Below are 13223 nucleotides of genomic sequence, written 5' to 3' on the forward strand. Positions count from 1 at the left end.
TCCTGTGCCCCCTGAGCCAGGAGAACCTGCTTTAGCAGGGGCTGGAGCAACTCTGCAGGGCCCTTCCAGCCCCCACCATTGTGTGATTCTGTGATTTCTGTGCTCATCTGTGTCTCTAAGGTTCAATCCTTTGAACAAACAGCAAGATCAACTGGTACACTGAGTCTCCAGCTCTATCTCAAGATCCTCCCACTCTAAACTTTGTGTGAAGGGAGAAGAACTCTGTTTTTATGAAGGATGACTAAAAGAGCTGCAAGCGACTGAGTGAAGCATCTAGGAAGTACCAAAGCAGCCAGGCTTTTTATTACAACATTTATTTTAGTATAGAAGGCACTTACAATACAGAAAGACAACAAAATAAAAATGGTAGGCACCAAAAGTGAAGTTAGAATCAAAATGACAAACAGGTTACCAGAGCAAAGGAGCACCCTTCCCTGTTCACAACGCAGCGCACGGAAATGAAGCTCTCGAGGACTAAGGGTCTGGGACAGTTAAGGGCTTCTTTGTGGGGTTTTCTTTTAATAGAAAAAAGATAAAGGCTCTTCTACTGTGAATGGAAAATAAAAAAGAACCCCTCCACACACCTGGAAGCAGGCTTTGGGAGCTGGTGGTGTTCACAAAGATGGGGCCTCTCAGCTCGGGCGCTGCAGGAGGTCCTGGTACATCTCGATGAGGCGAGCGGCCTCTCTCTGCCCAGAAAGCACAGCACCATGGGTCGTGGAATAATACTTCCTGTGAGTGGCCTCCCCTGAAAACATCACCTGCATGGGCTGGAGGGGACAAGAGAAGCAGGAAAGCTCAGCAGAGCTCGTTGCAAAGCAGGAATGAGGTGAAAAGGAGACCAAACGTCCCGTGTCCCGGCACGGTCCCTGGAGCTGACAGCAGCGCTTGTAGGGTGCTGGGTCTCGACACCCCAATGCGATGCCCCACAGGGACAGGCACAGCACACATCTGCCAGGGTCTCTCTCAGCCCTATTGCTGTGCCTGTTGGAGCTGTTCCACCATCAGAGCCAGGCACAAGCTGCCATCACCTCACACAGAGCTGCACGAGTCACCGAGCACCTTGGCTTCTCTGTCAACTACACCTTTTGCTCCCCCGAATTACACTTCAGGCACTAAGGAATTGCTTTGCTGCTTAGCAATTTCAGAAGGCAAACAAGTCTAAAGCCCCAAGGTGATTGACAGCATCTGATCTCTTGCATCAATAGTTAGATGCTTGATAAAATTGCTGCCAAGTCAGTTCTGAGCCAGGAGTTTCAGGCAGGTCTCTTCGCTGGGAACTCCAGAGAAGGAGTCCTGAAGCTCCTGCTGTCTTTATAAACAGGTTTCTGTGCTGAATAAAACTACATGGTGGGGTCAGGCTCAGGATGGAGGAGATGGACAGGGCTGGAGGTTGTATATTCACAGAATCTAAAGGGTTGGAAGGGACCTGGAAAGCTCATCCAGTGCATCCCCCCTGCCAGAGCAGCACCACCTAGAGCAGGGCACACAGGGACTCATCCAGCTGGCTTGGAATGGCTCCAGAGAAGGAGCCTCCACAGCCCATCTGGGCAGCCCTTGCCAGTGCTCCCTCACCTCAACAGGGAAGAAATTCACCAGCCATCATCTCTGGGTTTGGGCACACAGCCCTGAATGAGGGGGTGGCTTTGGCTTCAAATGTTCCTGCCCATCAGCTGAGCAGTGGTAACTGTGTGTGTGTGTGTGTGTGCTCTGCTTCTCCATAATGCATTCACAAAGCAAAGGCAGCGACTGAGGAGCAAATCCATCATCCCCTGCCAATGCATGGGTCTTCTGGCCAAGGACTGGGCCTCTCTCACCCTCTGCTACCAAGATAAAGAGATTTCCTAACATGCCTCTCTGAGCCTTGGCCATTTGCAGGGGTTGTGCAGCTAATGCTCCACTTTCAGAGGAGGCTTTAAAACACAATCCACCCGTGGGGATTTTTAACTGGCTAATAAGGCTAATGGTCATTAAAGACAGAGATTCCAACTTCAAAAGCTACACAGATGCCCAGATTTTGATGATTTCAGAGAGATGTGAGATCTCTGAGATGGTGAAACTCATCAGAACATTATAACATTGGAATCACTACAGTTGGAAAAGGGATTAATGATCATGGAGTCCAAGTCCTCCTCTCTCCCTGCCCAGCCCAGCACTACCCCATGGCCCTCAGCACCTCAGCTCCATGGCTTTGGGATCCCTCCAGGGCTGGGCACTCCCCCAGCTCCCTGGGCAGCCTGGCACAGGGCTGACACCCCTCTCAGGGAAACAGTTCTGCCTCAGCTCCAACCTCAACCTCCCCTGAGGCCATTTCCTCTTGTCCCATCACTCGTTACTTGGGAGAAGAGACAGGTCCCCACTTCACTACAACCTTCCTTCAGTTCCATTTCAATTCCAAACACTAGAGGTAAACCCCACACATGTCACTTATCCAGAGCCTTATGTATTAATAAAAACCCTGCAAAACACACTCCTGGGGGCCCAACCAGAGATTGCCTCATGCAACCACCCCCTAAGAAAACCCGCTGCTCAGAGCCATCTTAATCTCCTTGCCACAGCCCCAGCTTGGCCCATACTTACAGCAGTTTTGGAGCTTTCAGCATAAGGCAGTGGTTTGGCAAGTTTCTCCACGTCAGCCCCGCTGGAGCCCACCTGGGTGTAGGAGTAGGAGCCGCGGAAGTTGGGGTTGCTGCCCCAGGAGGAGCGCAGGATCCGGCGCGGTTTCGGAATGTTTGGGTTCCCTGGCAGGGGGGAGAAGCAGAAGACACAGAGTAAGACCATGTCTGAGGGGAAACATGGCAATGCCTGTGCAAGGTGTGGAGAGGCATGGATTCAGTCTGATTTATTGAAACAATGGCCCAGCACAGACTGCAGGGTACAGGGAAGAGGCTCTAAACCAGATCTCTCACAGGATCCCAGAGTGGTGGCGGTTGGAAGGGCCCTGCAGAGCTGCTCCAGCCCCAGTCCCTGCTAAAGCAGCTTCCCCTGGCTCAGGGGGCACAGGGACGTGTCCAGTTGGGGTAGGAAACCTCCTGAGAAGGAGCCTCCACACCCTCCCTGGGCAGCCTGGGACAGGGCTCCCTCCCCTCAGCACCAAAGGACTTTCTCCTCCTGTGCCAGTGGAACTTTTTGTGCTCCAGTTTGTGCCCATTATCCCTTGTCCTGCCACTGGAGACAACAGAAAGTGCTGCCCCATCCCCTTTACATCCATCTTTTAAATACTTTTAAGTATCAATGAGATCCCCCCTCAGTCTCCTCTTCTCCAGACTAAACAGCCCCAGTTCCCACAGCCTTTCCTCATCAGGAAGATGCTCCAGTCCCCTCAGCATCTTGGTGTCCCTGCACTGGCCTCTCTCCAGCACTTCCCTGTCTCTCTGGAGCTGGGGACCTTTTATTCCTGAGTTGTATTTGCATAACAGAAATAGCATCCCTCTTCATCTCAGCTGCAGCCTTCCATCTGGGGAAAGATCATTAAAATGCTTCTGTTCCTAAGAGACTGGGAAGCTCCAGGGAACCCTGGACACAGGTTGAAAATACAGAGCGTTTCCTGGTCTCTGCTGATCAAGCATATGGTTCCTCTCATTGGGTGCCCATTCTAAGCTGGATATTTAATTAGCCTTGTGAGAGGATCTGCCTCCAATGAGTGTGGCTTCCTCCCCAAAAGAGTTGGCTGTCCAAGGCAGTGGTGGAGTCCCCATCCCTGGAGGGATTCCATCCTGGGGGGATGAGGGACAAAAGTCTTTTCCAACTTCAACCATTCTGTGATTCTAAGAGACTGACAGCACAAGAAGTCAGAGTATTGAGATACACTTGCATCTTGCCCAGTTCCTGTGTCTGCCTCAGACCCTGACTCTGTAACACCTGGGCACACTCAGCCTATGAAAACCATCCAAATTCTCCCACTTTCCTCATCATGGCTTGGGAGGGGGAGACATCAACTTGAAAGACTATTTAGGCACTACATTATTTAGTTCTACTAAACAATTACTTAGCTGTGCTTCAATTCCTTCAAATCAGGAGCAGGTTATGTCCCTGGTTCAGCTACTGCTTTTAGCAGCATCATGTGTCTACCAGAAGTAGACAAGGCTGGAGCAGAGCAGAAGCACCTGGATGGTTTGCCAGAGTAAACATTCTGACCACTAACCCCCAGATCAAAATATAGCACAGACTGGCAAATAAATACACCCCACAAACAAAACACATCCTACAAGTGAATGTTGTTTCAGGAGTGACAACTGAGCATAACAAAGCCTCTGAAACAGGCTCCTCTGAGACTCTTCAAAGCAGGAATGGCTGGGATGGAAGTGGAAAGCCCAAGGGAGTCTGAGAACAGGGAGCTCTCAGATGCATCAAGGAAATAAGTTACCATGTTTTGTTTTTAAGGCCAGGAGAACACACCATGAAAGCTGTCAGGCAACACAGCCCCAGACAGGGCCAAAGCAGTCACCCATCACAGAGCCCTACACAGAAACCCCCACATGAGGCACTGCCAAAGAAAAGGGAGTCTCTGCAGTGCAGTGATGTTGCTTCTTCTGTAGCTTCTCCCCTGTTCCACTGGCAAGGTACCCAGAGGCTTTTCCACACAGCAGTCACCAGTAAGATGTTGCTGAGAAGATGACTAAGAGCACACCTTTGTTATAAGCAATGAGATGAGAGCTTGGCAGCCTGCAGGGAAGGTCACAGATCTGCTAAAACACTCCAACTTCTTAACAAATTCTGCTGTTTGTGGAGTCATCAGCCCAATCCACAACTGTATAAACCCAGCAAGATTTAACAGAGCAATTGTGCAGACTGGCAAAGCAACAGCACTGTTCCTCCCTAGTGTTTCCCATGGATGATCCTGTGCTGTGCATACAAGCAGGCAAACAGCAGCCTTCTCACCAGGGAATTCTTCTGCATGTAGCAACTTCATCACAAGGGGAACTGCAGCACAGCAGCATGAGGCATGTGGCCATGGGCAGCTGACAGAGCTGCATGCAGAGCTGCCTGAGCCAGCTGCCAGTGTGCAGCAGGGCTGAAGGAGCCTGAGGACATCAAAAGGCAATTGCACAGCTCCCATATCCAAAGGCAGCCTCGTTCCCCAGCACCATGTTTGTGGGGCAGCAGTACAAGCAGCAGCTCTTTGAAGGTTCTCCAGCACATCAAACCATGAAAGCATCATCCAAAGGTGCAAGTCCTGTGCCCCTGAGCAGAAGCCACCTTTTAATGTAAGGAGCTGTTTCTAAGAGAATAAGCAGGACATGGGCTGTTATTTTGTCAACAGCAGCTGAACAGGAGCCAGCAGCGTGCCCAGGGGGGCAAGAAGGCCAAGGGCAGCCTGGCTGGGATCAGCACTGGGGTGGCAGCAGGCCCAGGGCAGGGATTGTCCCATGTGCTGGGCCCTGGGGAGGCTGCAGCTCCAGGGCTGTGTCAGTGCTGGGCCCCTCACTCACTGCCACAGGGACACTGAGGGGCTGCAGCGTGGCCAGAGCCGGGCACAGAGCTGGGGAAGGGGCTGGAGCACAAGGGGCTGGGGAGGGGCTGAGGGAATGGGGGTGTTGAGCCTGGAGAAGAGGAGCCTGAGGGAGACAGGAGCACTGACACTCCCTGACAGGAGGCTGCAGGGAGCTGGGGTTGGTCTCTGCTCCCAAGAGGAAACAGCCTCCAGTTGCCCCAGGGGAGGTTGAGGCTGGAGCTGAGGCAGAACTGTTTCCCTGAGAGGGGTGTCAGCCCTGTGCCAGGCTGCCCAGGGAGCTGGGGCAGTGCCCAGCCCTGGAGGGATCCCAAAGCCGTGGAGCTGAGGTGCTGAGGGCTATGGGTTAGTGCTGGGCTGGGCAGGGTGAGGGCAGGGCTGAGGCTCCAGGAGCTCCAAGGGCTTTTCCAACTGAAAGAATTGTCTGATTCTATGTGAAATCCATTTCTGCTGCACACAGGGAGGAGTTTGGTTGAAGGTCAGACAGGAACACGTAACACAAGGTCTAATCCTGAAGTGCTGTTTGCAAGACAGAAACTGCAAACACTGGGAGAGCCAAGCTCACTCCAGGAATACATTTAACTTGACTTTCTCAGTCTGCTCCTAAATAACTGGGTCAACATATGCCTTTGCCTACAGATAAAAGTAACAATACAGATGTGGAAACTTCCAAGCTTCCACTGTCCAAACAGAGATAAAGTGGCTAAAAAGGGATCTTAGCCTTCACTACAACAGGAAAGCACACATCTTTATGCCACAGATTTCCACTTGTGAAGCTATGGAAGCTAACTCCAGGTGCTTCCAACCATGCCCCTCCCACAGGACTGTCAGAAAATCAACCCACAGCTCTAAATTAAGACACCCAAATTTAGTTGCCTACCTGAGACAAGGGCATCAAAGATCCTATCAAGACCAATGGAGATCTGTGGTACTACCCACATATTCATGTCTACAGCCACATCAGGGTTTCTAGTCTGGTAGATACGACGTAGAAGAGATCCTTCCCCCTCTAAAGAAATAGCTGGAGGATGGGAAGGACAACTCAGGGCATCTCCAGCTGCAGGGTGAGGCTTTCAGAAGGGAGCAGGCCTGCAATTACTGCCTTCTGGTTCCTAGCACCCAGAGCTTTGCCAACAAAGACAGCTGAGCAAGACTTCTAATTGTTCAAAGGCATCCCATTTAATCAGATTTAGAAGACACTGCTTTCCAGCCATCCAGTTGTGAAAAGCAGTAATTGACAGTGGTTCTTAGAACAATCCTCAAAGCTTTTCTCAGCAAAGCCAGTTAACCTGCAAAGCCAACCTGCCTGTGAAATCTAATGTCACAGAAGCTGATCATCTCCTCTCAGTGTGAAACAACACCGAGTCTAAAAGAAGGGATTTAACATAGGACTGGTCTAAGACCCTCTCAAGACAAAGCCAAGGCCTCCATGAGCAATTGGCTGGGAAAAGGCAGCTGTAGATGTGAACCCAGCTGGCAGTGCATTAACTGTTTAAGAGAAGAATAAGACTGGGAGGGAATTACACACAGAACATGAAAGCTACAAAAGGCAATGGGAGCACTAAAAGGCTCATACTACCTTCTTTCATTAATTAAGGCTCTCTCCACACTCAGTAATGAAAAGCTTCTTCAGAAGATGTCTCAGATCTGAACTGCCCTATGGAAGAGTCTCTCCACTGAGCTTAGGATCCTGCAAGGAGCAGTTTCCCCTCAGCTGACTCCCTTGAAGTTGAGTGGTGGGAAAGACTTTAAAAGATGGGTGTAGTGGTGCCCATTGGACTAGAGGTGTCCAGTCCTTTTCAGAGATGACTACAGGTAGATCACAGAGAAGAAGGCTGCTTTGTCTCCCCACTACCAGCTCCTAGCTGCTCTAACCCACTCCCACACTCCCAATGAAAGAGGTTAATGGAGAAGCTGGTGGGGGCACAGAGAGCTGGGCACATTGATGTTACCTCAGCCTGCCTGGCACCTGGCCCAGATTAGCCTTGAGGTATTGCCTCTTCTGTGAACCTGCTAGGGAAAGGAGGAGCAAGGGTAACAGGCAAATCCAGCTGCCTTCTAGCAAGGCCATCCTGGAAGATCTGTGACAAGGTTTTCTGCAAACTACCCTGTTTTTAGGGCAGAAAGTAGAACAGGTCACGTTGTTTAATGGATGCTCCAAGACCAGGCTTTCTTCTCACAGTTTGGAGTAGCTGAGAGATCAGCTCCCAGCTTATCCCCAAAATGTTCACTGCAGGGTAAGGCTCTTGGTCAATGTGGCCTGAAATTCTCCAGGATGGATCACCTAGGATTAGCAGAAGGCTGAGAGAGAGAGCTCACACTGCTGAAGGGTCTGACAGACACTGACCAGGTGCAGTATCAGCTGGAACAGCAACTGCAGCACATACCCACGAGCCAGTGCCAACATATTTCCATCCTGGGAGGAAGAGAGAAATATCCAACACATGCAAACAATAACAACAGTGAAAGAAGCCCAAGAGGGAAGCAAGAGGGTACATTCTCCCTTCTGCTACACCAAGAAAGGCCCAAAGAGCCAAATTCCCACTGATGAATTGAAGTGCTTTACAAACAAAAAGAGGTCTTAAGGAAGAAGAGCAGTGATAAACAAGGTTGTTTATACTCTCTGGTTGACGTCAGCACTGGAACAACTTGGCCTGAAAGAGAAGAGCCTCCTGTCCTGTCTGTGCAGAGCAGCAGTTGGCCTGCTGAGCTCAGGAGGAAAGAAGGCACGTGTGTACTGACGTCTCAACGTGACACAGGGACACCCAACACCACTGACAACAAACAGCTCAGGAGGCAGAAGCTGCCCAGAGTCCTGCACTCACTGCTTCATCCTGCTTCTCTGCAGGGTTCACCAGCCAACAGCCAAGCAACAGCAAGCAAGCTGAAATGAGGATTCAGTTTTGGTTTTGGTTGTTGCAGGAGGGTTTCTGAGCCCAGTGTCCCACCTGTAGGGCTTTTGAGGAGAGCAGTAAAACATAAAACCTCTTGTGGCAGTGGCCACTTACACAGGTAGTGCTCAGCTTCCAGAAGCCTTCCTCTAGATCTCCCTGATCAGCACAGGGGAAAGCTACCCACATGAAGGCAAATCTCTTCAGTGAACTGGAGGTCTATGCACAAAAGGTAAGGCTGGAAACCCACAGGGTGTTGAGATCTGGCTGACATGAGCTAGCAGGCTGACATGAGCTAGCAGGCTGACATAAACAAGCTTAGTCAAAGGGCTCATTTCTAAAACACCATAAAATACACCTTATCTTGGAGAATGCTGCTCTTAGAATTATCTATCAACTCAAAATCCTCATTTCAGGGCTGCCAATGAGTAAACCCCTATTTCTTTCAGCCTTACTACCTTGCACTTGTGCTTGGACAGTGTCTTCCATCAGAGGGCCTCAAAGACATTCACAGATACAAAAAGCCCTTGTCTTGGGAAGGTTTGCAGCCTCTAGACAAGTGACTGCAGACAAAGCAAGGCCTGGTGTGTTTGAGTATTGCTACTTGTAGTGATGTCATCTTGGATATTCTCAGTATAATACACCTGAGGTCTGTCTTGCTCCAACAGCTGCCTTTAATGTGATGTGTGAAGTCCAGGAAGGTTCAGATTGAACCACTCTGAAATGGAAACTCTCAAGATCAAGAAATCCTTGGAAGTTTAGGCCAATGAGACTTCAACATAGCCTCATGTTGAATGGAAGTCAGGGATGTGATGCAACCACTGTATCTCATCTGATCTAAACAGTTTCCACTCCACTGGCTCTAAAAGAGCTGAGATCAGTCCTCAGGAGTACCCAGTCCAACAGCTCCAGCTGCTGAAGTGTTATTTGTGGTTAAATGAAGCAGAGGATGTGGAATCCCTCAAGCACTTCTGCCCACCGCTTCCTGAGCTGGTTATCAGCCCCTCTGTGTAAGTGGCTTTCAGGCACACCCAAGCAGGAGATATGCTGGAAGCACACAAACAGCCCATTCAAAGGGACACAAAATGCCAAAGAACTAAAAATAGCTCTGGTGCAATTCCTTCTGAGCAGGTATTTGACACCCCAGCCCCACTCTCCCTCCCTTCTCCACCCACCAAAGCAACCAGAGCATGGCTGACCTGTAAATTTCCTCAGCATTTCCGTGCAGGTCTCTGCCACAGTTTCATCATCACACTTCTCCATTATCAAAGCCTCTTCTCCACAGATCCAGCCACTCAGGACGTGGCCGTACCTCTCTGGTGGGTACAGTACATCAAAGCTGCAGATCTTCTTGTACCACAGCTGCTCAGGGTAAGTCAAGCTCTCGCTCTCTGCCTCGTCTTCCCAGACAAACTGGATGCTGTTGCATTCAGAGCTCCAGAAAGGCTCCTCAAACTCCAGGAAGATCTTGTCAGTGGTATTGATTCCCAGTTTCTCGATGGCCATCACCTTCTCCTCGGGCAAGCGGGGATGAAACAGGCTCTCGTGGCGCTTCTTCAACACCCCCAGGGACACGGTCACGATGACGTGGTCGGCTGGGATGAACTCGCAGTCCTCGCACTCTATGAAGACATCAGAGGCCTTGTCCCCCTCTGGGAGGTCACTGTTGTGGTCAGCCACCCTCTCAATCTCCTTGCTGACCGACTGGTTCCAGTGGATGCACTTGACGGGCTTGCGGAGCTGAATGACGGCCTCGGGAATGGAGCGGGCCAGGATCTCCACGATTTTAATGAAACCACAAGGAATGATGTGATGAGCCCCAGGGATTTCGGTCCATTCCCCAAACTCACTGAGTGAGACTTCATCCATGCTGTGGGAGCTGCTCTCACAGCTCTCTACCTACGGGGAAAGCAACACAAAAGAGTCACTGCCAGAAAGAGACTTGTTTCGCCACAGCACAACGCTGCAAGGGCACAGGGGAGCTGCACAAGCTGGGAGTGTTGCATCCCGCTCTTAAACCACGTTATTTTGGCTAGTAAAGAAGTGTCAGGCCAGAGGATGTGACAAAAATCAATCCTTACTCCTCCTTCCAGCCAGAGAAAGCATTTTGTGGTGGTAACAACCTGGTTGCGTCAGAGGTGATGGCTTTGCTCCTGCATGATGCCAGCTGATGAGCATCTGACAGCACTGACTGCTTTCTATCATGTAAATCCCACTTCATTGGCCAGGAATAGGCTGCTTGATACTTCTACATCAGGAGCTGGAGCTATGTTAATCAGATGCTCTTTCCAATGTTAATAAATGTTCCCTGGAGGAGCCATGAAAAAACTTTTGGCAGCTATTTCTGCTGTCTGCTGCTTTCAACAGGCTTTCAAACAGCCTGCAAATCAGCAAGCTAATGATCTGCCAGAGGCTGAGAGGACCCTACACAGAAGGAACTGAAGGAGACAGAAAAGGGAGATGTGAGACACTTTGCATCTGATGTGATTATCAAAGCTTTAGATTCAGGACCTGTTGGTGAGCAGTGTTTGCAGGAGTATTAGGCACAGTCTCAGCTTCCAACAATCCCTGGAACAAAGGCAGGATGTTTGGCCTGTGATAAGTTTCTAATGATAATACTGATGCATTGGACACAATGATCTTAAAATGTTCAAATCAGCCACAGTGATTCACACACTGTAGTTCTTTAAGCATTTTAGGCAAAGGGAACATTACCAGCCCTTGTCCCACCTTTGGGCCATTGTCCCAAGCCTTTCCACACTGTAATGACCATGGCAAACTCTCTAGATCCTCTCCTGGCAGGGCAGAAATCTCTCTGCTGGGCTAAGATGCTGAGCAAACACATCCCAGTTGTACAAAGCTCCTCCTGTGACTGCAGTGACAAACAGGTGGTTGCCTCTTTCTGGTCACTGCCCAACGACTCCAGTGAAGACTGAGCAGGCACAACTGCTGGGCCAGGCTGTCAGCAGCTCAGTCATCTTCAAGGTCTAGGTCTATCTGCTGAGTCTGCTGTTGTTCCAACCCATGTGATGGCTGAGTGAGCACCCTCCAACACTCAGCCAGGGCCAGATCTGCTGGCCCACAGCACAAACTCTGCACCCTGCATCACACAGCAGGCCACCCATCCTGCCTGGATGCTCCAACAGAACACCCCACATGATGAATATTACAAACAGCGATGGCTATTTCAGTCTTTCAGCCATGCAGGACAAATGGCAGGGAAGAAAAGCAGGTGACTACCAAGGCTATACTTTGCCTGAGACATCAGTTAATCCCCACTCTCTCAGCAACCTCTCTGATCTGATGGTCTTAAGCATCAGAAGCTTTGTTGTTCTCAGGTATTTATAAGACTGGCTGTGGCAACCTATGGTAAGCACAGAAGTAACCACCAGGAAAAGCAGAGCTATACTGAAACTCTGACATTGTCTGCATGGGTAATGTTACATGAATAACACAACCACTGACCAGCCTTTAGTGTGAAGAATCCCTGTGGTATAAGCTGTTGGGTTAGGACACTGAGCTATCAGAACAGTGCTGAGGATGCTTGGGTTCAAATCTCAGCTTTATCACAGATCCCCTGTAAGACTTAGGTCTTCATTTCTCTTTGTTTCAGCTTTCCATCTGTACATAGTGAACACAATACAGTTACCCACATGACTGAGTGCTGCTTGCCACCCCTGCCTCATTTCATAAGCCTTTGAGTCACTGTCATCCAAATAGGAATGACTGTTACACTTTACTTATGGAGTGCTCGATGCAGCATGACATCTCATCCCACAGAGATCTCATTTAGGCCAAGGCATCAAAGAGATAAAAAGAACCAGGGAAGCCATAAGGAAGGATGATTAGGACTTGAGTTTACACAATCTTCCTTTGATTTTACTGCTTTACCTGTAAAATGCTTCCTAGGGTATTCTTCAGCAAATTACTAGTATCAGTTACATTTCTACTGGTGTCTGAGATATGGACAGAGGTAGAAGGTAGCACAAGACACTCAGGCAGGATCATGGGGTCCCAGGTGTAAAGCACAAATCATTACTAAAGAACTTGATGATAGAGCAGCTTCAGGTGGTGAACAGAACCCATGAAATCACACCAGAACATTTAACAGGATCTAGGAAGGCTCCTTCTAATTAGAAGGCTGGAAGTTTAAGGTAAAAGGGAAAACAAAAAGAAGAGTAAAGGGATTATATCATGCAGCCCACTGTCTTTGGACATGCCTCAGAAGGAAAAGCTGTCAACCTAAACACAAACTGCTCCATTTGCAAGAGCCCACAGAAAGCGACTCCCCAGCGATGGGCAAGGCTTAGCCAGGTGTCTGAGGGTTGAGATCTGTCTGCTCTTAGCTAAAACAATAAGCCAATGACATGCACACCCACCTTAAGGTACTGCTGGATCATGGCTAGCTTCAGCCTCTTGACAGCCTCAGTGTCATCCGGGTCGGCCTTGACACGTTTGCGCACTACGTCCCGTGTGAAGACGCCCACACTGTTCTGGCTCTCGGCATTGACTGGTTTACCTCGTTGGAAGAACTCCTGAGTCAGGTTATAGACCTGCCAGAGACAGGACAGCAAGACAGACAATGTGATTCGCTGCCCCAAGCAGGATGCTTCATCCTCCATCCAAACCCAACACATTCCCATCACTTTCTCTTGCTGATGCCAGTGGTTTACCATGTGCTCTGCCCCAATGCCACGGCAAGTTGCAGCCACAGCTGTGCTGGCTGGAAGGCAGGAAGCAACACTTCCCTCCAGGCAAAGATAACCACCCTTATTCACTTGACACAGCTGAGTTACTATCAAGCTATTAAGGTAGCTTTTGAAGAGTACCAAGTGAGGCAGTCCTGCTGTTTCATAGAACCGTAGAATCATTTCAGCTGG

The 13223-nt window shown here is 49.7% G+C and overlaps 1 protein-coding gene across 1 annotated transcript in view; it reads right to left on the minus strand.

Moving 5' to 3' along the window:
* Positions 1-298: 298 nt before the first annotated feature.
* The window catches only part of SMOX (spermine oxidase), a 59751-nt gene continuing 46826 nt past the window's right edge, over positions 299-13223 (minus strand). Inside the window, exons 4-7 of the mRNA XM_061994034.1 lie at positions 12723-12896; positions 9543-10242; positions 2581-2741; positions 299-770 (exon numbers count right to left, since the gene is read on the minus strand). Of these exons, the coding sequence (XP_061850018.1) occupies positions 633-770; positions 2581-2741; positions 9543-10242; positions 12723-12896 (1173 nt within the window). The 3' untranslated portion in view covers positions 299-632. The remainder of the gene's footprint in view (positions 771-2580; positions 2742-9542; positions 10243-12722; positions 12897-13223) is intronic.

Source organism: Colius striatus, chromosome 3, assembly GCF_028858725.1.
Source record: "Colius striatus isolate bColStr4 chromosome 3, bColStr4.1.hap1, whole genome shotgun sequence".
In the NCBI taxonomy this organism is placed as follows: Eukaryota; Metazoa; Chordata; class Aves; order Coliiformes; family Coliidae; genus Colius; species Colius striatus.